General features: G+C 46.2%; 1 protein-coding gene across 1 annotated transcript in view; it reads left to right on the top strand.

Moving 5' to 3' along the window:
* LOC120996311 (WD repeat-containing protein 49-like) overlaps window positions 1-22,691 on the top strand; it is a 193,320-nt gene that overhangs the window by 125,506 nt on the left and 45,123 nt on the right. The window contains exons 19-22 of the mRNA XM_040426158.1: window positions 3,712-3,766; window positions 4,411-4,456; window positions 6,005-6,064; window positions 10,061-10,223. Of these exons, the coding sequence (XP_040282092.1) occupies window positions 3,712-3,766; window positions 4,411-4,456; window positions 6,005-6,064; window positions 10,061-10,223 (324 nt within the window). The remainder of the gene's footprint in view (window positions 1-3,711; window positions 3,767-4,410; window positions 4,457-6,004; window positions 6,065-10,060; window positions 10,224-22,691) is intronic.

The following is a 22,691-nucleotide window of genomic DNA, read 5'->3' as shown; positions in this document are numbered from 1 at the left end:
AAGGCCTCTTACACACGAACGTGTGCACCCCGTGGCCGTGCTGGGGCCCGCAAACTGCGGGCCGCAATGCACGAACACCGACCGTGGGGCAGCCGCAGCGGATCGTCGACCCATTCACTTTAATGGGTCCATGATCCGGCCATTCCGCAAAAAGATAGGACATGTACGTGCACATGTAGTGCTTCCGTAGGGTTCCGTTCCGCACCCTTCCGCATCTCTGGATTTGCGGACCCATTGAAGTGAATGGGTCAGCATCTGTGATGCGGAATGCACACGGAACGGTGCCTGTGTATTGCGGATCCACAAATGCGGTCCGCAATACGGCCACGGAGCACACACGTTAGTGTGCAATAAGCCTAACTGTCATGTTTTCATCAAAAAAATCTATTTTAGCAATTCATAAAGCAATCTTTAGTTTCTTCACATACCACTGTTTTCCTTGAGTTTTTCCCTTAAAGGGAACCTGTCATGTGGATATTCGATTATAATCTAACTAATTATATACAATCATTAACTACTAAAAAGGGCCTTAGATGTATTCACTTACTGGTGTGACAGATGGTTACCTCATAATATACACACAAAGATGCCGCATGCTAATGAGCTGATTGGAGTCCAGCGTGATGTCATTGAGTCCAGCGTATATTTAATTCAGAGCTATAGCCACTCCCCTGCCCACCTGCTGCTGGTTCCTATGGAAACAAACTGTCATTCAGCAGCAAGTGGGCGGGGAGAGTCAGAAGCTCATGAATATTCAGGACTCATCATTATCAGCTGGAGCTTTTCAATAAAAGATGTTGGCAGATTGACTGGGTCAATTAAAGAAAGTGACCCAGCATTGTGCTAAGAGAATCAGTCACTTATTTATGTTGCCCTTAGTTAGGACACCATAAAACTGGTGACAGGTTCCCTTTAATTACGGCTATTTAAACATTTACAATATGAGGACCTTCTCAAGATGGCTCCTCTGCCAGTTCTCTGAGGCCAAAACTGCTTTCCCTCACTTCACATACACACTTGCTGTAGCCAGCAGCTCCCTGCCATCCAATCAGATTGGATTACTGAGAGACACGCCTCCTCACTCTGAAGCCTAATGCAGGCATGCAGTATGAAGGACCGCCCCTCCGTCTTCTGCTTATACTAAAAGGAAGACAGACAAGCCCTAGCAACGGTCTTTTAAGGGAGCAGTGGAAAGGGACAGAGGACATTAATGAAAGCTGTTATTATAAGGTAATTACAGATCTTTTGACAATCATTGACAGACTAACTCAGGTATACATGCCTAGCTCTAATAAACTAGCAAATAAAAAAAAAAATGACAGTTACCCTTTAATGTAGCTCACAGAGCACCTTGTGTCATACAGTAGCATATAATGTTAGCATCAGTCTAGTACTTTACATAACATAGTTTATAAGGCTGAAAAAGACTGTCCACCCAGTTCAGCCCGTTATCCTGCAAGTTGATCCAAAGGAAGGCAAAAAAAAAAACTGAGGTAGAAGCCAATTTTCCTCACTTTAGGGGAATAAAAAATTCCTTCCCGACTCCAATCAGGCAATCAGAATAACTCCCTGGATCAACGACCCCTCTCTAGTAACTATCCCCTGCAATATTGTTACACTCCAGAAATACATCCAGGCCCCTCTTGAACTCTTGTAGTGAACTCACCATCACCACCTCCTCAGGCAGAGAGTTCCATAGTCTCACTGCTCTTACTGTAAAGAATCCTCTTCTCTGTTTGTGTACAAACCTTCTTTCCTCCAGACGCAGAGGATGTCCCCTCGTCACAGTCCTAGATATCATGGGAGAGATCTCTGTACTGACTTTACCTGCAAAAAGGCATCCTCCGGAGTAAGTGCACCATCTCATGTTGGAAGTGGCTCCCTGTGAGATAATGTTGGACTTTTCAGCAAACCTTGGAACATGACAAGGGAAAATACCCAAGTGACATATTGAAGTTTAAAAAAGGCTTTAAATAAACGTCTTTTCATATCATCAAAAAAGTGAGTGCCGGTCCTTCTTCGCTATATACAAGCCACATATTAGTCAGTAGACAGCTGTTATAGGATACTTGTCCCTCATCTTTAAGGAGCCACTTCCAATCTTCCAATAGGTGGCACTAGGAGATGGTACTCTTTGTTGGGGAGATGCCTCTTTGCATCTTAGTTTCTCATGGAGCATTGTCACCAAGTCTCCATGCACAACTGTTCTCCTTAAAGGGGTATATTGCTAGGATATGGCGTCAAAGTCAGATAGGTGCAGGTTTGACTTTTCAGCAAACCTTGGAACATGACAAGGGAAACTAGCCAAGCCAGCATCTATTTTCAGCAGTCCCATAGAAATTAATGGAGAGCGCTGCACATATGCGATATTGCGATATGCTCTCCGATACTTGCCATCAAACTCCTAGATGAAAAAACCCCTTTAAGGAGAACAGTTTCCTCACCCCCATGCAACTTCTTGGTTCCCCTTTCTGGAGGAGCCAGACTTCAACTGATGCTCCTGACTAACACCTGGGGTAGCAGGCCAGGTGGAAGCTGGGGCATGATCGGCTCTTCCTAGGCTTCAGCTGAGGATGGCTACCTGTCTCTGACCCTCACGGGGCCTTCTGGTTCGGAGGAGCAGGGTTTTGTTTATTCGGGCTCTTCTCTTACAGAGGGCTTGCAATAGATCCCATCCTTGTGCACTTTTTTGTGTGGCGCGCTGAACTTTGTTTGCACTTGGGTGAACAAGCTTATAATCTCAGAATATTGGGTTAGCTATTTTCCCTTGTCATGTTCCAAGGCTTGTCAACAGATTGAACATTAACTCATAGGGAGCCACTTCCAGGAGGTGGCACTTCTCTGGGACCTATTTGCCTATTATTTTCTCATGGAGCATTGCCACTAAGTCTCCATACACAGCTGGTCTCCTTAAAGGGGTTTTCTGGGATTTTAATATTGATGACCTATTCTCAGGATAGGTCATCAATATCAGATCGGCGGGGGTCCGAAACCACGTCATGCCAGCGCTGTCTTCCCTTCATTTTTTACCTGCTTGCCGTCGCAACCGCAGCGTGCGAGCAGGTGTAATTACAAGCCGTCCCATTCACTTCAATAAGACTGCTCCTGCTTATACACTTGTATAGGAAGGAGCAGTGCCATATAGGTGAATGGGATAGCTTAGGTGTAACTACACCTACTCACTGCTGCAATGTCAACGGCAAGCAGGTAAACAATGAAGGGAAGGCAGCGCTCGCACGAGCAAAGCTTTATCTTCAAACAGCTGATCGGCGGGGGTCTGACACCCAGGATTTTGAGCAGTTACCTCCCATAAGCCACATCCTTTCCTTGGATGAATTGCTTGTTTTCTCAGAAGTCTAAGGCCCCTTGCAGACGAGCGTTCCTCCCGCAGCGAGTCCGCAACGCAGCTCCCGGCCTGACCTCCCAGCGCTGCCGAGAGTCACATTGCATTATATCGATTTATGATGCTATGTAACCATTATAGTTCTGGAATGTATTTGATAACACTGGCAGCATTATGCCAGTGTTATCCAATACATTCCAGAACTGTAGGGGTTACATAGCATCATAAATCAATATAATGCTATGTGACCCCCGGCAGCGCTGGGAGGTCAGGCCGGGAGCTGCGTTGCGGACTCGCTGCGGGAGGAACGCTCGTCTGCAAGGGGCCTAACACTAAATAGTAAGGTTTATTATTCTTTCCATTCACAGCAAACAAGGTTGATGAAATCTGTGACTGCACATATGTGGAAATGAACAGGAACAAGTAAGATACCATTTCTTTACATTATTCTACAACATTACCTTCAGGAGTGTGATCATAATGGCTGCACAGGTATCTTACCTCTGTGCTGTGACTGTGTGCCTTATTCTCATTATCGCTTATTATTTTGCTGTGATATCCCTGTTCTGTGACATCACTTATTATAGTGAATACATTATTTTCATATGGTGACATCACCAGGGGTGCAACTGCCCTTTCTGCTGCCTGAGGTGAAAAATTAAACGCTGCCCCCCCCCCATGGCAATTTTTTAACTTAACCCCTTCCCTCCAGCCCTACTGTTAAATACATACTTTAATACTGGGAATGGTGTCTGAGGTTTCCCAAATTGCTCCTCCAGGGGTGTAGCTTTTGGGGGTGCAGAAGTAGCATTAATACCTGTGCTTACTTAAAGGGGCCTATAGGCTCCACTGCCACCTAAGAAGACATAAGTATTACGTATGGTACATGGTAGCTGGGGGCACGGGAGTTATAAATTCACTTTCTGTATTCATCTTCCATAAGCTGCTGAGCCTGAAACATATGAGCCTTATATTGAAAGTGCCATTCATCTGATATGCAAGTTTAGATTGTTCTGTATGAATACTTTGTCATTTTGATAACATGCAGCATTTTTTTGTTATTTCAGATATATTATTGCTGTTGGATGGGACAGAAGAATTAATATGTATATTGTAAGTATTCCGCTCTACATTTACCTGATGGGATATTTAGGAGCGATGACATTAGCGATCCCCTTTCACACGAGCGTGACGGATTAGGTCCGGGTGCGTTCAGTGAAAATTGCACCATTTTGCAAGCAAGTTTAGTCAGTTTTGTCTTCGATTGCGTTCAGTTGTTCAGTTTTTTCCGCGCGGGTGCAATGTGTTTTGATGTGTTTTTCACGCGCGTGATAAAAAACTGAAGGTTTACAAACAACATCTCTTAGCAACCTTCAGTGAAAAACGCATTGCATCCGCACTTGCTTGCAGATGCAATGCGTTTTTCACTGAAGCCCCATTCACTTCTATGGGGCCAGGGCTGTGTGAAAAACGCAGAATATAGAACATGCTGCGTTTTTTACGCAATGGAAAACTCGCTCGTGTGAAAGGGGCCTTAGGCCCCTTTCACACGAGCGAGTTTTCCGCGCGGGTGCAATGCGTGAGGTGAACGCATTGCACTCGCACTGAATCCGACCCCATTCATTTCTATGGGGCTGTGCACATGAGCGGTGATTTTCACACATCACTTGTGCGTTTCGTGAAAATCGCAGCATGCTCTATTTTGTGCGTTTTTCACGGAACGCAGGCCCCATAGAAGTGAATGGGGCTGCGTGAAAATCGCAAGCATCCGCAAGCAAGTGCGGATGCGGTGCGATTTTCTCGCATGGTTGCTAGGAGACAATCGGGATGGGGACCCAATCTTTATTATTTTCCCTTATAACGTGGTTATAAGGGAAAATAATAGCATTCTGAATACAGAATGCATAGTACAATAGGGCTGGAGGGGTTAAAAAATTGTTAAAAATAATTTAACTCACCTTAATCCACTTGTTTGCGCAGCAGGCATCTCTTCTGTCTTGTTCTGTGAGGAATAGGACCTTTGATGACGTCACTGCGTTCATAACATGGTCCGTCACATGATCTTTTACCATGGTGATGGACCATGCGATGAGCGTAGTGACGTCATCAAAGGTCCTATTCCTCACAGAACAAGACAGAAGAGATGCCTGCTGCGCAAACAAGTGGATTAAGGTGAGTTAAATTATTTTTTCTTTTTTTTAACCCCTCCAGCCCTATTGTACTATGCATTCTGTATTCAGAATGCTATTATTTTCCCTTATAACCATGTTATAAGGGAAAATAATACAACCTTGAACCCAAACCTGAACTTCTGCTGTGAAGAAGTTCGGGTCTGGGTACCACATTCAGTTTTTTATCACGCGCGTGCAAAATGCATTGCACCCGCGCGATAAAAACTGAACAACGGAACACAATCGCAGTCAAAACTGACTGCAATTGGGTACCTACTCACGCGGGTTTGCTGCAACGCATCCGGACCTTATCCGGACACGCTCGTGTGAAAGAGGCCTTAGTCCTTTGAGCTGAGGGCTCAGGTGGAACTCTGATCTCTGAGTTAAATTCTTATCAAACTGAAAAATGAGACGAGCACCAAGGTTGAACGTAGCCTAACGTGTATGTGTCCTGTGTCCTCCAGAAACTGATCTCCTTCTTGTTTCACAGGATTCTGATGATGATCTTCATCACTTCCAAGAGCCACAGCCAGGCTGGCAGGATGATTTGGTAAGATGAAAAAAAAAAGCTGAGAATTGGTTGACATATATTGTAGAAGGAAGGTCTGGTCAAACTACTGACACATAAGAAATGCAGCTTTTCAACAGGACATCAAAATGTGATGTTAATTTAGCATTAAAAAAAAAATCACATTTAGGGCTGTTTCACACGAGCGGATGCCGTGCGTGACATCCGCTCCGTGAATGACAGCCAAGCCCGATGCGGACAGCAGAAGCACGGAGCAGTAACATGATGGATAATGCTCCGGGCCTCTCTGTGACCTCTTTACTACGAAATCACAATGAGATAAAGTTGTCACTGTGAGAGGTCACAGAGAGGCACGGAGCATTATCAGTCATGTTAATGCTCCGTGCCTCTGCAGTCTGCATCGGGTCTTGGCTGTCATTCACGGAGCGGATGTCACGCACGGCATCCGCTCGTGTGAAACAGCCCTTAAGTGTCTCAAGGGGGTAAAAAAAAGTATATTAGAATTTTGTCCCAGTGGTAAACATAGTGGCAAACACGGATAAAATCTTTGCTATCGTCCATCACTACTCAATATGCTACATTTATTTACTGTACATCTATTCACTTGGGTCATAAATCACTAGGCCTCTTTAACATCATTGATTCATGGATGTCTGCTGTCCATGTTCTCAACGGACGGCTCACGCATCCATTGACTTTAACGCGTGTATTCACACATCAGTGGTTTTCCACAAACCATGGGAAAACACTGAAGCATGGCACATTTTTGTTTGCGATAACTGATCCCTCACGCACATTATAGTCTATGGGTCTGTGAAAACCAAGGACACAACATGGATGCCATCAAACCCGGAGAAAAGATTGCAAAAGGATACTGTCTCCTAGTGTCACCTAGCAGAACTACAGTCAGGGTCTGCTACACCAGACATTTTATGTGGGGCACATGCAAGGTCCTGATGCAGGCTGGTGGTACAGTCTTGAATGTGGCTATGCCAGGAAGTAAAGAGGACCCAGGACCAGTTTGGTCCATGGTTTTGTACCAATGGTAAGAGATGCCCTTGAAACTAATTTTCAGCCTAGCAGTGTCCGTGAAGTATGGATGGCACACAGAGGTTGAAAAACGGATACACGGACCAAACGAGGATTCTTCATGGACATTTTCATGAATGAACCACTGACCATCTTGTCATAGATTCCATCACTGACACGGATGTGTGAAAGAGGCCTTACTAAGGTGTGAAAGATTTGTCATCATGGTATGAATGTTGGGGAAACCTTTCCTACTATTGAGAAAACCACTTGAATAAATGGTAAAATATCATCAAGATTTCTAAAACAAATCCAGTTGACTTAGATTTTTAACGTTGACTTGATATATATATCAAGGGTAGCTAGTTTCACACCCCAGACCAGCCCCTAAAATTAAGTAAACCCCAGACCAGTCCGCAAAAATTAATTAAACCCCAGAGCACTAAAATTAATTCAGACCCCAGACTAGACCCTTAAAATAAATTCAGGTCCCAGATCAAACACCTAAAATAAATTTACTGATCCTCTTTACTTCCTTGCACAGCCACATTGAAGATTGTACCACATACAATGACCCTGACTGTACAGTGATCCCTCAGGATACAATGGCCTCAGGATACAATATTTTCAACATACAATGATCTTTTCTGACCCATCGTAACTTGAAACCAGACTCAACATACAATGTCTCAGACTCAAATCCAACCAATCAAGGCCACTTCTCTGGTAAATAGCTCTATTAGTTGCTAGTTAGCAGCTATTCCTGACTGTTATATGTAAGGACTTGTTTTATCTATCTTAGTTATCTGCTTATTTTTCTTACATTTTCATTTTCTCTTATCTTGGATGACATTTTGGGGCTTTGGAACCAATTACTCAACTTACAATGGTTTCAACATACAATGGTCATCCTGGAACCAATTAATATTGTATCTTGAGGAACTACTGTAATTCTGCTAGGCGACACGAGGAGACAGTGTCCTTTTGCAATCTGTGTACAGCAGTGGTTCTCCGGGTTCGAACAGCTAGCATATCTGATCCAGATTCGAACCCATGGTCAATGAAACGTTAATAGCTGACTGCTTTTCTCGGAGCAACAATAATGTCTTACAGATTTACGGTCAGCCCTTAGTTATCACCAAGACAGTTATAAAATTCTCCCAAAATGAAAACAGCAGGACAGTGGTATGGAGTGAGTAGGTTGTTGGTGCACACCCCTAGGAGACCAAGTCCAAGATCCTAAATTCAAAGCTAAAAGAGAGAAGGTAGAGGATAAATTATCAATTTATTCACTCATTGCAACAAGTCAGTTCTTATACTGGAAGAGCTTGAGAGAGGCACTAAAGCAGATCTGACAAATTGCAATGAGCCCATGTACCACCACAGTTCCTTCACAGTGATGCCACCCTGTAGCTGTTCCTTACAGATATAAAAGAAGTGCAGGTCAAATAGCAGTGTCAAGTTACCAACAAATATGTTGCATACAATTGTGTCTACAGCACAGAATTACCAATAATTTTATGCCAGACAATTTGGCAAAGTCGTGTGTATACATATGTGCCAATTTATATTCCGCTCTCTATCATGGCCTTGTACTGTTCTCTACTTCTTTAAAGGGTTTGTACCCCTGGGACCCCCACCTTTCATGACAATAGGGTTCCCAAGCCCTCCAAATGAGCAGTGGCAGTTGAGAATGTGGCGCACATGCTCAACCACCCCTTCATTTAACCGGTGGACTTGGGACCCCCCTGCTTGTGATCATTGGAGGTGCTAGCCTTTCGACCCCTACAGATCAGATGCTTATTGTTACGGATCGGTGAGTGGAGCAATTGTTTCCACCCTAAGGCAGGGTGGAAACAGAACTTGGAGTATGGCAGGAAATAATGCAGGATAAATACAGGTAAACTGCAATAGCACTAGATTATCAAACACCTTTGCTGGTCACCAGGGTACCTAAAGTTCAGGCACCCTCTACATTGAGAGGACATCTTAAATACACAGGGACACCTTGAATAAGGGGACAGAGGGTGGAGTACTCTGCATGGGGAATAAGTTGATATCTTTTTACAAAGCCTTTTTCACTGGTAGTTACATACAATCTCTGTAGTCAGACTGGGAATACACAAAAGAGATGACTGGGCAAATGGGAATACAGATGTTTTTCATTCTAAGACCATGCCAGAAATCTTTTACTGAGAGTTGAGTTGTCGGGAACTGTATAAAAGAGGTCCACAAACCACATTGTAGCGACTTGGTATATACATTATTCCATGACCTGGATGAATTACAACATTCCAGTGAGGGTCAGGGTCGGAGTGGCCCACCAGAGTACCTGAGGCTTTATTGATTATATAGAGGTTGGTCTCCAAGAATAATTGTATCTGGTGGGCCCAATGAACTCCCAGTCCGACACTGATTTCAGGTGCTCTCGTGCAGATGAGCATTGTGTTTTAGATATTATAATATAATAACATAATAATATCATAATATAGTAGTATCTAATTTTAGCTATTAGAATTTATTTAATATATTTTACAAAATGAAATAAATAAATAAATGATTGCATTAAATCCTACACCTAGGTGGCCATCAGCAATTGTATTACACATTTATTAATGTAGGCGCTCCGTTTTTGAGTTGATCATAAACATGTTTCCCCAAAACAGCACACCATGTGGCTAGGTATGGCATTGCAAGGAAATAATGAACCCCACTTGCTGTGATGTATAACATCAGTGTTTGTATAGCTCATGTCATAAAGGTCTTCAAAGTTATTGTAGCTGAAGAATAAAAAGATTATTTTGCAGTCTAGTCCTGCATTTTTCTTTGAGATGTGCTTACCGAGCTAGTTTCAGTATAAGCAAAAATAAAAGGGTCATATGAGTTGAGGAACAATTGATTGTGATTTTTTTTTTCACAGTGCACAACTCTTGTTTCGAAGATGATAGGATGTAGCATCAGAGCTCAATGTACCTTTTTCTTCTGCAGATCCGAGGTCACCGAGAAGACATTCTGTGTATAGCTCAAAATCCTCCTAATCTCCTTGCCAGTTCAAGTTATGATGGAGAAATTATTATCTGGAACATGATCTCGGGCCACATCCAGTGCCGAATAAACACGTCCAGTCTTCTTGATTCTGCAGGAATTAAATGTAAGCACTCAGTATCTGATAACACTACTTTTATGAAATAATGCTTTATAGGGTTACTTTATATAGAAAATGGAGATAATATATTGATCAATTTTAGGAATAGACATGCAAATAGACCATCTCAGTGGTTATAGATGTCCCCTATGATGAAATCCAGGACCTGCAGGGATAAACTGTGGAGACTAGAAAAATATGGAAATCAAAGAGGACCATTTACAGGTCCTGACATTACAATATTAGTACCTGGCAGTGTAGGGTATGATCAGTAGATCTGCTCTCTTGCCCCTCTGTACCCCCGTTCTCTTTTGCCGCCCTGTATGCTAATTAATAGCATTAGTACAGGGAGGAGGAGACGGCCGTGTTTCTCAAAGGGCGTCTCCTTCTCCCTGGCTGTGAGCTGCCCTATCGCAGCGGAGAGCGTCACAGCCAGGGAGAAGGTGAGCTTTCTTTCTCCCTGGTTGTGATGCGCTCTGTTGAGATTACCAGCTTCATCCACTACAGAATGGAGGTGCCTTAATACAGGTTGCCCGGCTGCACCCGTCGCCGTCCAGTGCCCAGCGCTGCCTTCTCTGTCTTCAGCACCGCCTTCCCTGTCTTCAGCGCCGCCTTCTACAGCTAAGCGCCGCCTCCGCAATCCTCCCCATCCCTCTGCCAGATCCCGCGCCTGCGCACTAGGTTCAGCCTGATGCGCCCGTGCGGACTCCTGGCAGCGGCTTCGTTGAGCGAAGTGCACATCTCTGCCGGCTCATGCGCACTTCGCTCAACGAAGCCGCTGCCAGGAGTCCGCACGGGTGCATCAGGCTGAGCCTAGTGCGCGGGATCTGGCAGAGGGACGGGGAGGATTGCGGAGGCGGCGCTGAGCTGTAGAAGGCGGCGCTGAAGACAGGGAAGGCGGCGCTGGGCACTGGATGGCGAGGGGTGCGGCCGGGCACCCTGTATTAACGGACCTCCCCTTTGGGCACCTTAAGTAAGTGATTGACAGGTTATAAAAACCTGTTTTTTGGGCAAATAGAGCCACAGTGAGGTTTAATAAGGCCAGCTTAGGATTCTTCTTATTAGTCTGGACATGAGCATATGTTTAGGTTAGAGGGGTTAAATTTGATGACAGAATCCCTTTAACTTATAAATGACAGACTGCTGAAATCAACTCACCTGTCTCTACTTTATGCTGCTGTTAGTATGGGCAGCATAAAGTTGATGACAGGTTCCCTTTAAAAGAGCTTTCAGGACAGGTCATCAATATCAGATTGTTGGGGATCTGACTTCCCGCACCCCCACCAATCAGTGGACAGAGGTGAATGTTCCATCCACTGTGTAATGATGGAGAAAAAATGGGCAAATGCATGGGCACTGCTGGCAGAAGGAAATCCAGGCTAAATAGATGGAATCTTTATTTGCAATGCATTTTGATTCTGGCTGGTATCATCATCAGTCCATAATGATGACCTGATGAAGATACCGGACCATTATCGAAACATGTTGCTGGTAAATATTCAATCCATTTATCCTGGAATCCATGGATTTACTTTTGCCAATATCACCCATGCATTTGCCCATTTTTTTGTTATCACTTTCATTGGCAGCTGAGGTACCCACCAACCACTTTTAGGCTAAGGTGCAGCAACTGGAGAGAAATTCTTCTACCATACATGCCCTTATCAGAGTTGTGCCTGGAATAGGCATAATTCAGAAAGGAAAATGCAAATGTGATCGCACACTGCATCCAGCACTCTGCCCTCCATGCTGGATGAGACATTGGTTTATATTTTGGCCAAAGCATAGTAAGCCACTCACCGCGTCAAGGTCGTCTCAATTGAGTGGTCCCTAACTCTTGTTCCTACCTGTTCATGGGCCATGACAGCCACATAAAATCCAGGGAATGCAGGTCAGCATGCAAGCCAAGTACACTTTGCTTGTAACCCCGTCCGGTGCCATTACAGCTTTCATCGGATCCAGGGATGCAAGTACCAACATGCATGCTGAACCCACCATATACTTCTCCTGGAGCCAGATGGCTAATGGTAGGTTCTATACAAGCAGACTCAGTTTTATACTGACTTTAAAACCAGCCTCCAGGACAGATTGACTGGTCAGGTGTGCAATGACTCCAAGGAGATCGCCACGCCTCCAATATATACTACAAAGAAAAAAAGTGGGTGGTTTAGTCAGCACAACCTGCCTGCAGGTGCAGATCACTATGACGAAAATACATATACAAACGGAAAATGCAAATGTGATTGCACACTGCATCCAGCACTCTGCCCTCCATGCTGGATGAGACATTGGTTTATATTTTGGCCAAAGCATAGTAAGCCACTCACCGCGTCAAGGTCGTCTCAATTGAGTGGTCCCTAACTCTTGTTCCTACCTGTTCATGGGCCATGACAGCCACATGAAATCCAGGGAATGCAGGTCAGCATGCAAGCCAGGTACACTTTGCTTGTAACCCCGTCCGGTGCCATTACAGCTTTCATCGGATCCAGGGATGCAAGTACCAACATGCATGCTGAACCGACCATATACTTCTCCTGGAGCCAGATGGCTAATGGATGCAGTGTGCGATCACATTTGCATTTTCCGTTTGTATATGTATTTCGCCATAGTGATCTGCACCTGCAGGCAGGTTGTGCTGACTAAACCACCCACTTTTTTTCTTTGTAGCATATATTGGAGGCGTGGCGATCTCCTTTGAGTCAAGCACACCTGACCAGTCAATCTGTCCTGGAGGCTGGTTTTAAAGTCAGTATAAAACTGAGTCTGCTTATATAGAACCTACCATTAGCCATCTGGCTCCAGGAGAAGTATATGGTGGGTTCAGCATGCATGTTGGTACTTGCATCCCTGGATCCGATGAAAGCTGTAATGGCACCGGACGGGGTTACAAGCAAAGTGTACTTGGCTTGCATGCTGACCTGCATTCCCTGGATTTTATGTGGCTGTCATGGCCCATGAACAGGTAGGAACAAGAGTTAGGGACCACTCAATTGAGACGACCTTGACGCGGTGAGTGGCTTACTATGCTTTGGCCAAAATATAAACCAATGTCTCATCCAGCATGGAGGGCAGAGTGCTGGATGCAGTGTGCGATCACATTTGCATTTTCCGTTTGTATATGTATTTCGCCATAGTGATCTGCACCTGCAGGCAGGTTGTGCTGACTAAACCACCCACTATAATTCAGAAAGGGGAGCACATTACCTTTAGCAGCTACTACTGTAGTAATCCAGACCGGGGGGGGGGGGGGTATTACAATGTTGTATATAGTTTTGTATTGCTTTATATCATATTGTTATCTATTTTGTATTGAATTATATGGCCATATCTACCAGTAAGGAGTGGATGGCAATGGTTGACAGGAACAAGGCTAGCCACCCTTTTCCCACCATCTTGGTAGGAGTGGGCTGGTTGTGCTTCCTTCCAGGAGGGGGGAGGGGGGGGTCCAGAACAGTGTGGAGAGAAAGCACAAGTCAGAGCTCCTGCCCTGGAAAAGATTCTCCAGAAAAATCCACTTACTCCAAGCCTCAAGTGAATTCTTGAGAAGATAGACAGCAGAGTAAACTGCTACAACCAGCATCTACAGACACAGTTGTGAGGTGAGGGACTATGGCTAAGACTCCGATCACCAGACTACCACAAGGCCAGTACTACATAGTGCAGCCAACCAACCTGCCTCCATCATCCTTAGTGGTGCCACAGAACTGCACTTGGAAACTGCTACTATTGAATGTACCTGAAGTTACACTTTTTACTTAGTGAAAAACACTGTTATATTTACTTCTGGCCTCACCCTTCAATACTACATTTCCACTGCACCGGCCTGATGGAGTACACTGTGCCACAACACTTCATCAGGGCCACTATCATTGCCATCCTCTGCACCAGCTCCTCCAGAGCTAATCCTTGTTTTTTGCAGTGGCCATGCCCGGGTATTACAGCTCAACTCCAATTCAAGTGAATGGAAACTGAGCTGCAGTACGGTGGTGCTGGAAACTACACGGTGGAAGGAGCCTTCTGCCTCCATCTCTGTCCACTAATGCATTTACTTGGAAAAACCATGGCAAAAACTGGAGGGGTTTCTACAGCGGACTTTGCAAAATCTGCCGTGTGAATGGGCCTTACAGTGATAAAGGGACCATGAGAAGGTAGGCAACAACAGCTCCATTCTGTACTGTTTAGTGTGATTTTAGTGCATATTATACTTTTATATAGGAAAAATATAGTAGAGAGAGCAGCTTTATTTTCAGCATGGAGTTTTCCTTTAGGACACATTTATAGGAAGTTCAGTTGTCCAAATATTGTAGCACTTGTACCACTAAATTAGATTATCCATGGAGCATAATTGGCCAGTGTCAATTCAGTACATAATAATTGATTTGCACCTGGCTCTTGTACTGTTCCCGATAGCTTAGCAACCCACCACTGCTATAGTAACATGGAAATTTAAGAAATTGCTTTCTGCTCTACAAATGCCCTGTTACTGTGAAAATAATTAGTGTAACACACTGTGGATTCAGATGACTAATTTATCAGCCAGTACTATTATTTGCATTTTTATATCTTTTTTTTTGTCTTGCTGACTGCAGGTCTGTTCTGTATAACACTCCTGTATTGATGAGTATGTACGGTACATGAAACAGGAGACTACAAATAGCAGGGGAAAAAAATGACAGAAAGTCAAATTCTGTCCAAATTCATTTCTTTACATACACTGAACAAAAATATAAACGCAACACTTTCAATTTTGCTCCCATTTTGCAGGAGCTGAACTCAAAGATCTGAAACCTTTTCTACATACACAAAAGACCCATTACTCTCAAATATTGTTCACAAATCTGTCTAAATCTGTGTTAGCGAGCACTTCTCCTTTGCCGAGATAATCCATCCCACCTCACAGGTGTGGCATATCAAGGTGCTGATTAGACAGCATGAATATTACACAGGTGTGCCTTAGACTGCCCACAATAAAAGGCCACTCTGAAATGTGCACAGTTTTGCCTTACTTGCGGGGGGTCAGAAAACCAGTCAGTATCTAGTATGGCCACCATTTGGCTCACGCAGTGCAACACATCTCCGTCGCATAGAGTTGATCAGGTTGTTTATTGTGGCCTGTGGAATGTTGGTCCACTCCTCTTCAATAGCTGTGCGAAGTTGCAAAATATTGGCAGGAACACGCTGTCGTATACACAGATCCAGAGCATCCTAAACATGCTCAATGGGTGACATGTCCGGTGAGTATGCTGGCCATGCAAGAACTGGGATGTTTTCAGCTTCCAGGAATTGTGTACAGATCCTTGCAATATGGGGCTGTGCATTATCATGCTGCAACATGAAGTGATGGTCATGGATGAATGGCATAACAATAGGCCTCATGATCTCGTCACGGTATTTGTGTGCATTCAAAATGCCATCAATAAAATGCACCTGTGTTCGTTGTCCATAACATAAGCCTGCCCATACTATACCCCACCTCCACCATGGGCCACTCGATCCACGTTGACGTCAGCAAACCGCTCACCCACATGACGCCACACACGCTGTCTGCCATCTGCCCTGAACAGTGAAAACCAGGACTCATCTGTGAACAGAACGCCTCTCCAACGTGCCAGACACCTTCGAATGTAAGCATTTACCCACTCAAGTCGGTTACGACGACAAACTGCAGTCAGGTCCAGACCCCGATGAGGACAACGAGCATGCAGATGAGCTTCCCTGAGACTGTTTCTGACATTTTGTGCAGAAATTCTTTGGTTATGCTAACCGATTGTTTCTGCAGCTGTCCGGGTGGCTGGTCTCAGACGATCATGGAGGTGAAACTGTTGGATGTGGAGGTCCTGGGCTGGTGTGGTTACACGTGGCCTGCGGTTGTGAGGCCGGTTGAATGTACTGCCAAATTCTCTGAAACGCCTTTGGAGATGGCCTTAGAGAAATAAAAATTCATTGCACGGGCATCAGCTCTTGTAGACATTCCTGCAGTCAGTATGCCAATTGCACGCTCCCTCAAACGTTGCGACATCTGTGGCAGTGTGCTGTGTGATCAAACTGCACATTTCATAGTGGTCTTTTATTGTGGGCAGTCTAAGGCACACCTGTGCAATATTCTTGGCAAAGGAGAAGTGCTCACTAACACAGATTTAGACAGATTTGTGAACAATATTTGAGAGTAATGGGTCTTTTGTGTATGTAGAAAATGTTTCAGATCTTTGAGTTCAGCTCATGCAAAATGGGAGCAAAACCAAAAGTGCTGCGTTTATATTTTTGTTCAATATATATATATATATATATATATATACACTGCTCAAAAAAATAAAGGGAACACTTAAACAACACAATGTAACTCCAAGTCAATCACACTTCTGTGAAATCAAACTGTCCACTTAGGAAGCAACACTGAGTGACAATCAATTTCACATGCTGTTGTGCAAATGGGATAGACAACAGGTGGAAATTATAGGCAATTAACAAGACACCCCCAATAAAGGAGTGGTTCTGCAGGTGGTTACCACAGACCGCTTCTCAGTTCCTATGCTTCCTGGCTGATGTTTTGGTCACTTTTGAATGCTGGCGGTGCTTTCACTCTAGTGGTAGCATGAGACGGAGTCTACAACCCACACAAGTGGCTCAAGTAGTGCAGCTTATCCAGGATGGCACATCAATGCGAGCTGTGGCAAGAAGGTTTGCTGTGTCTGTCAGCGTAGTGTCCAGAGCATGGAGGCGCTACCAGGAGACAGGCCAGTACATCAGGAGACGTGGAGGAGGCCGTAGGAGGGCAACAACCCAGCAGCAGGACCGCTACATCCGCCTTTGTGCAAGGAGGAACATGAGGAGCACTGCCAGAGCACTGCAAAATGACCTCCAGCAGGCCACAAATGTGCATGTGTCTGCTCAAACGGTCAGAAACAGACTCCATGAGGGTGATATGAGGGCCCGACGTCCACAGGTGGGGGTTGTGCTTACAGCCCAACACCATGCAGGACGCTTGGCATTTGCCAGAGAACACCAATATTGGCAAATTCGCCACTGGCGCCCTGTGCTCTTCACAGATGAAAGCAGGTTCACACTGAGCACATGTGACAGACGTGACAGAGTCTGGAGATGCCGTGGAGAACGTTCTGCTGCCTGCAACATCCTCCAGCATGACCGGTTTGGCATTGGGTCAGTAATGGTGTGGGGTGGCATTTCTTTGGAGGGCCGCACAGCCCTCCATGTGCTCGCCAGAGGTAGCCTGACTGCCATTACGTACCGAGATGAGATCCTCAGACCCCTTGTGAGACCATATGCTGGTGCAGTTGGCCCTGGGTTCCTCCTAATGCAAGACAATGCTAGACCTCATGTGGCTGGAGTGTGTCAGCAGTTCCTGCAAGACGAAGGCATTGATGCTGTGGACTGGCCCACCCGTTCCCCAGACCTGAATCCAATTGAGCACATCTGGGACATCATGTCTCGCTCTATCCACCAACATCACGTTGCACCACAGACTGTCCAGGAGTTGGCAGATGCTTTAGTCCAGGTCTGGGAGGAGATCCCTCAGGAGACCGTCCGCCACCTTATCAGGAGCATGCACAGGCATTGTAGGGAGGTCATACAGGCACGTGGAGGCCACACACACTACTGAGCCTCATTTTGACTTGTTTTAAGGACATTACATCAAAGTTGGATCAGCCTGTAGTGTGTTTTTCCACTTTAATTTTGAGGGTGACTACAAATCCAGACCTCCATGGATTGAAAAATTTGATTTCCATTTTTTTTATTTTTGTGTGATTTTGTTGTCAGCACATTCAACTATGTAAAGAACAAAGTATTTCAGAAGAATATTTAATTAATTCAGATCTAGGATGTGTTATTTTTGTGTTCCCTTTATTTTTTTGAGCAGTGTGTGTGTGTGTGTGTGTGTGTGTGTGTGTATATATATATATATATATATATATATATATTAGTGGGGATTTGCTCTGGTAGACAGGTTAGCGGACGCAGTATAGAGGCAAGGAACCAGGATGTAAATCAAACTTCAGTGTTTTATTCACCCTCAACAAAAACATAACAGTCTTGGTGCTTGTTCACACACAGCAAAATAACAGTGTTCACCTGGAATCCTAAGTGTCAGTTCACACCCGGCTGAATGCTCAGCCACAGAAAAGTTCACTGGCCTCTTTCAGGCGGCCTGCACGCCTGTTTGCAGTCTTCAGCCTTCAGCACAGAGGCTCCACAGCTTCACTGTCAGATGGAGGTAAAATCCACACAGCTGAGACTGCTGGCTGGGTTTTTATATCCCAGCCAAAACCCGGCCTGGAGCATGGGCAGCAGCCACCCACCCTGCACTTTGGCTGCTTCCAGTAAGAGCTGGCCCGGATTGGCTTTACAGCCATACTAAATAACAAATAGTGTCAGTCAGCACTAACTGCCACTTAAAAATACCTGCTCTTACCTCACAGAGGCCAGGAATCTCGGTGGCACGTACCTTCCGTCAATGACGGACCCTTGTGCCTTCCTACATACCTCCCCCTTTTTTCAACCCTGAGGGGGTGAACACTTGCCAGACTGTACACAGAACAGGGCATCTGCGTTTCCCTGTAACTTGCCTGCCCTATGTTCCACAGAAAACTTAAAGTTTTGTAAAGACAAGAACCACCTGGTGACCCGAGCATTCCTCTCTTTGGCTTGGCTCATCCACTTGAGAGGGGAGTGGTTGGTCACCAGATGGAACTTTCTCCCCAACAGATAATAGCGGAGAGACTCGAGTGCCCACTTGATGGCCAGGCACTCTCTCTCCACTATACTGTACCTAGTCTCGGCTGGGTTAAGCTTTCGGCTCAGGAAAACAACGCAATGTTCCTCCCAATTGATGTCCTGAGAGAGTACAGCTCTGAGGCCTACTTCAGAGGCATCGGTCTGTACCACAAACTCCCTCTTGAAGTCGGGCGTCACCAATACCGGGGACCCACACAGGGCCGACTTCAAAGCGGAGAAAGCCGTTTCCGCCTGCTCATTCCACTGGACTGTCACTGACTTGCGTCCCTTCAAAAGGCCTGTCAATGGTGTGGCGACAAACCTCATATAGTACCCCACCATACCCAGGAACGAGTTTAGTTGCCGAGTATTGACAGGTCGGGGCCAATTCCTAATTGCCTCAATTTTGCTCACCTAAGGTTTGATTATTCCGCGCCCAATTACATACCCAGGTACTTGGTCTCTTCTAACCCTATCACGCACTTATTTGGGTTAGCGGTTAAGCCAGCCTTCCTAAGGGAGTCAACTACAGCCTGTACTTTAGGTACAGTAGGTGACTTTCCCAGTCGGTGCTATGGACAATGATATTGTCCAGGTACGCCGAAGCATACCGACGATGTTGACGGAGTACAATGTCCATTATCCTTTGAAACGTGGCGGGAGCGCCATGTAGACCAAAGGGTAATACCTTGTACTGATACAGCCCCTCTGGCGTGATGAAAGCAGTTTTTTTTCTTGACAGCCTCCGTCAAGGGTACCTGCCAGTACCTTTTGGTGAGGTCCAACACAGAAAAATACCGGGCTTGGCCTAACTTCTCAATAAGCTCATCTACTCGGGGCATGGGATACGCGTCAAACTTGGACGCATCATTCAGTTTGCGGAAATCGTTACAGAACCGCAATGTCCCGTCCGGCTTGGGTATTAAGACTATCGGACTGGCCCATTCACTTTTTGATTCCTCGATGACACCTAGCTGGAGCATTAGCTGCACTTCTTTTGCGATGACTTGTCGCCGAGCCTCGGGTACCCGGTATGGTTTTAACCGGAATTTTGCCTGAGGCTCAGTGACAATGTCATGCCGGGTTATGGACGTGCGTCCAGGGAGGTCCGAGAACACATTCGTGTTCCGACAAATAAACTCCCTGGCTTCCTGAGCCTGTTTAGAGGAGAGGCTGTCAGCAATTTTCACTGTGGCAGCCGCTTCCCTTGCTTCAGACAGAGGGGCCGAAACCGCTTCCTCTAGGAACCCTGGTCGTGGGCTGTCTTCCGTACAGGTTTCCCTATCTTTCCAGGGTTTGAGCAGATTCACATGGTACTCCTGCTCCGGCTTCTGCCTCCCTGGCTGGTATACCTTGTAATCTACCTCTCCAATTTTTTCAAGTACCTCGTAGGGCCTCTGCCACCTAGCTAGGAACTTACTGTCTATGGTCGGTACCAGAACCAACACCCGATCACCCAGGTTAAAGTTCCAGACCCGAGCCTGCCTATTATAGACCCTACTCTGGGCTCACTGTGCTGCCTCCATATGCTCCATAACCAGAGCCAACACTATTTCCATCCGTCCCTGCGTCTGGGTGACGTACTCAACAACACTTTTGTGTGGTGTGGGCTGTTGTTCCCACGCCTCTTTGGCCATGTCCAACAGACCACGAGGGTGTCTGTCATATAGCAGTTCGAAGGGCGAGAACCCAGTAGAGGCCTGGGGCACTGCGAACATGAGATAGGGCAGAAGAAGGTCCCAGTCCCTCCCATCCTTAGACACCACTCTTTTTAACATATTTTTTTGTGTTTGATTAAACCTCTCTACCAGGCCATCCGTTTGCGGATGATACACGGACGTCTGTAGCTGTTTTATGTGGAGCAACTTACAGAGTTCCCTCATGACCTTGGAGATAAACGGGGTCCCTTAGTCAGTAAGAACCTCCTTAGGCAGACCCACTCGAGAAAACATCTCCATTAACTCCTTAGCTATGAGTTTGGCTCATGTATGACGCAGTGGCACCGCCTCCGGGTACCGAGTGGCGTAGTCAAGGACGACTAAGATGTGTTGGTGCCCTCTAGTGGACTTTGGTATTGGGCCTATGAGATCCATAGCGATCCGCTCGAATGGAACCTCAATAATCGGGAGAGGGACCAGGGGAGTATGGAAATGTGGCTGGGGGCTGGTTATCTGGCAAGTTGGGCAAGACTTGCAATACTCTTCCACCTCTCTGAACACACTGGGCCAGTAGAACCGCTGTAGAATCCGGTCCTGCGTTTTTTGCTGGCCAAGGTGTCCCCCAAGAACATGTTGGTGGGCTAACTCCAACACGAGCTTGTGATACGCCTTGGGCACCACCAGCTGTTAAATATGCTCACCCTGAAATTGATTTACCCGGTACAGCATCTCCTGTTGAACCACAAAACGGGGGGACATAGACTTGGCCCCTGGTTGTTGCGGCTCACCCTCAACTACTACCACATTTTCCCAGGCTCAAGAGAGAGTCGGGTCCTGGTGCTGTGCTGTACCAAAGTTATCTCCGGAGACGTTGAGGTCTGCCAACTCCGGACCCGGTGGCAAGTCCTCCACGTCTCCCACCATCACACTTAGTGGGGTTGTCTCCCCCTCTTCCACCGAAGTGGCGGTCACCCCTACCGCTGGCCCTTCGGACTCAGGTTCCCAGGATCACATCTGTCTCCCGCGTATCGGTAACTTTCGTATCCGGCCATAGTGACGGGAAAACAGGGCAGTCTCTCCCAATTATTAGTTCATAGTGCAACTTTGTGGCGACGGCCACCTCATGAGTCCACGTGCCGGCCACCATGGATAGTGACACCAGGGTGGTGGAATAGTCCTTTAAGTCTCCATGGATGCACACTACGCCTGCTTTTCGGCCAGTATACTCGGCGGGCCACACCAGGGCAGCTCTTACCAGGGACACCAGGCTCCCTGTGTCCAGCAGCACACACTGCCAGGGTATCTCCCACTTTCACTTAGCACAAATGACTATTGTCTATAGTCTTGGAGGTTCCTGTGGCACACAACTTCCTGGCATATAATGAGTGGCAGTAGCCATAGTTGGTGTCCATGGGTTCACCCTGATGGGGACAGTCGGCCCTTATGTGTCCAGGCTCCTAACATCGCCAGCAGATCACTGGGGCTGGGTCTACAGGGGGTATGTCCCGGGCGGGTTTTGCTGGCACCGGCCGCTGGGTCTGTGGTGGAGCTTTCCGGGGTTTGACTGGCCCCTTCACAAAAGAACCCCCCTGTAGATTTCTGGTGGCCTCGTAGCGCTCCACCGGGTCGTCCATCTCTAGGGCGGTCCAGCATAGCAGTGGGACTCAGTACTTCAGGCTGCATCCATTTTTGCAGCCAGTGCAGTAGATCATAATACTGCGGTCTGCCAGGTTCAGCCGGGTTAGTTTCCCACTGATGCACTCGCTAGGCCTGGACCAATAAATTCACCCCCAGTCTTGCCAAAATCTCACCTTTTACGGTCAGGTAGTCGGCCGTTTGGTCAGCTGGTAGGTCGAAAAACACCTGCTGGGGTCCAGACGCCAGGAACAGAGCGATGACCTCAGCACATTGGTCTCGGGGTAATTTCTCGATGCTGTCCGATTGGGTCATCTTAGGGATCACTGCATGAAAAGCTTTCTGGGCATCGTGGACGTTCTGGGACGCTCCTGCCGCTTGTAATGCCCCTTACTTGCCATTTGGTCAACTAAATTTAGGGGGTATTCCCTGAGACTACCCAAGAAAAAAA

Source organism: Bufo bufo, chromosome 3 (genome assembly GCF_905171765.1).
Source record: "Bufo bufo chromosome 3, aBufBuf1.1, whole genome shotgun sequence".
NCBI classification, from domain to species: domain Eukaryota; kingdom Metazoa; phylum Chordata; class Amphibia; order Anura; family Bufonidae; genus Bufo; species Bufo bufo.
This window is presented reverse-complemented; position numbering and strand designations above follow the sequence as displayed.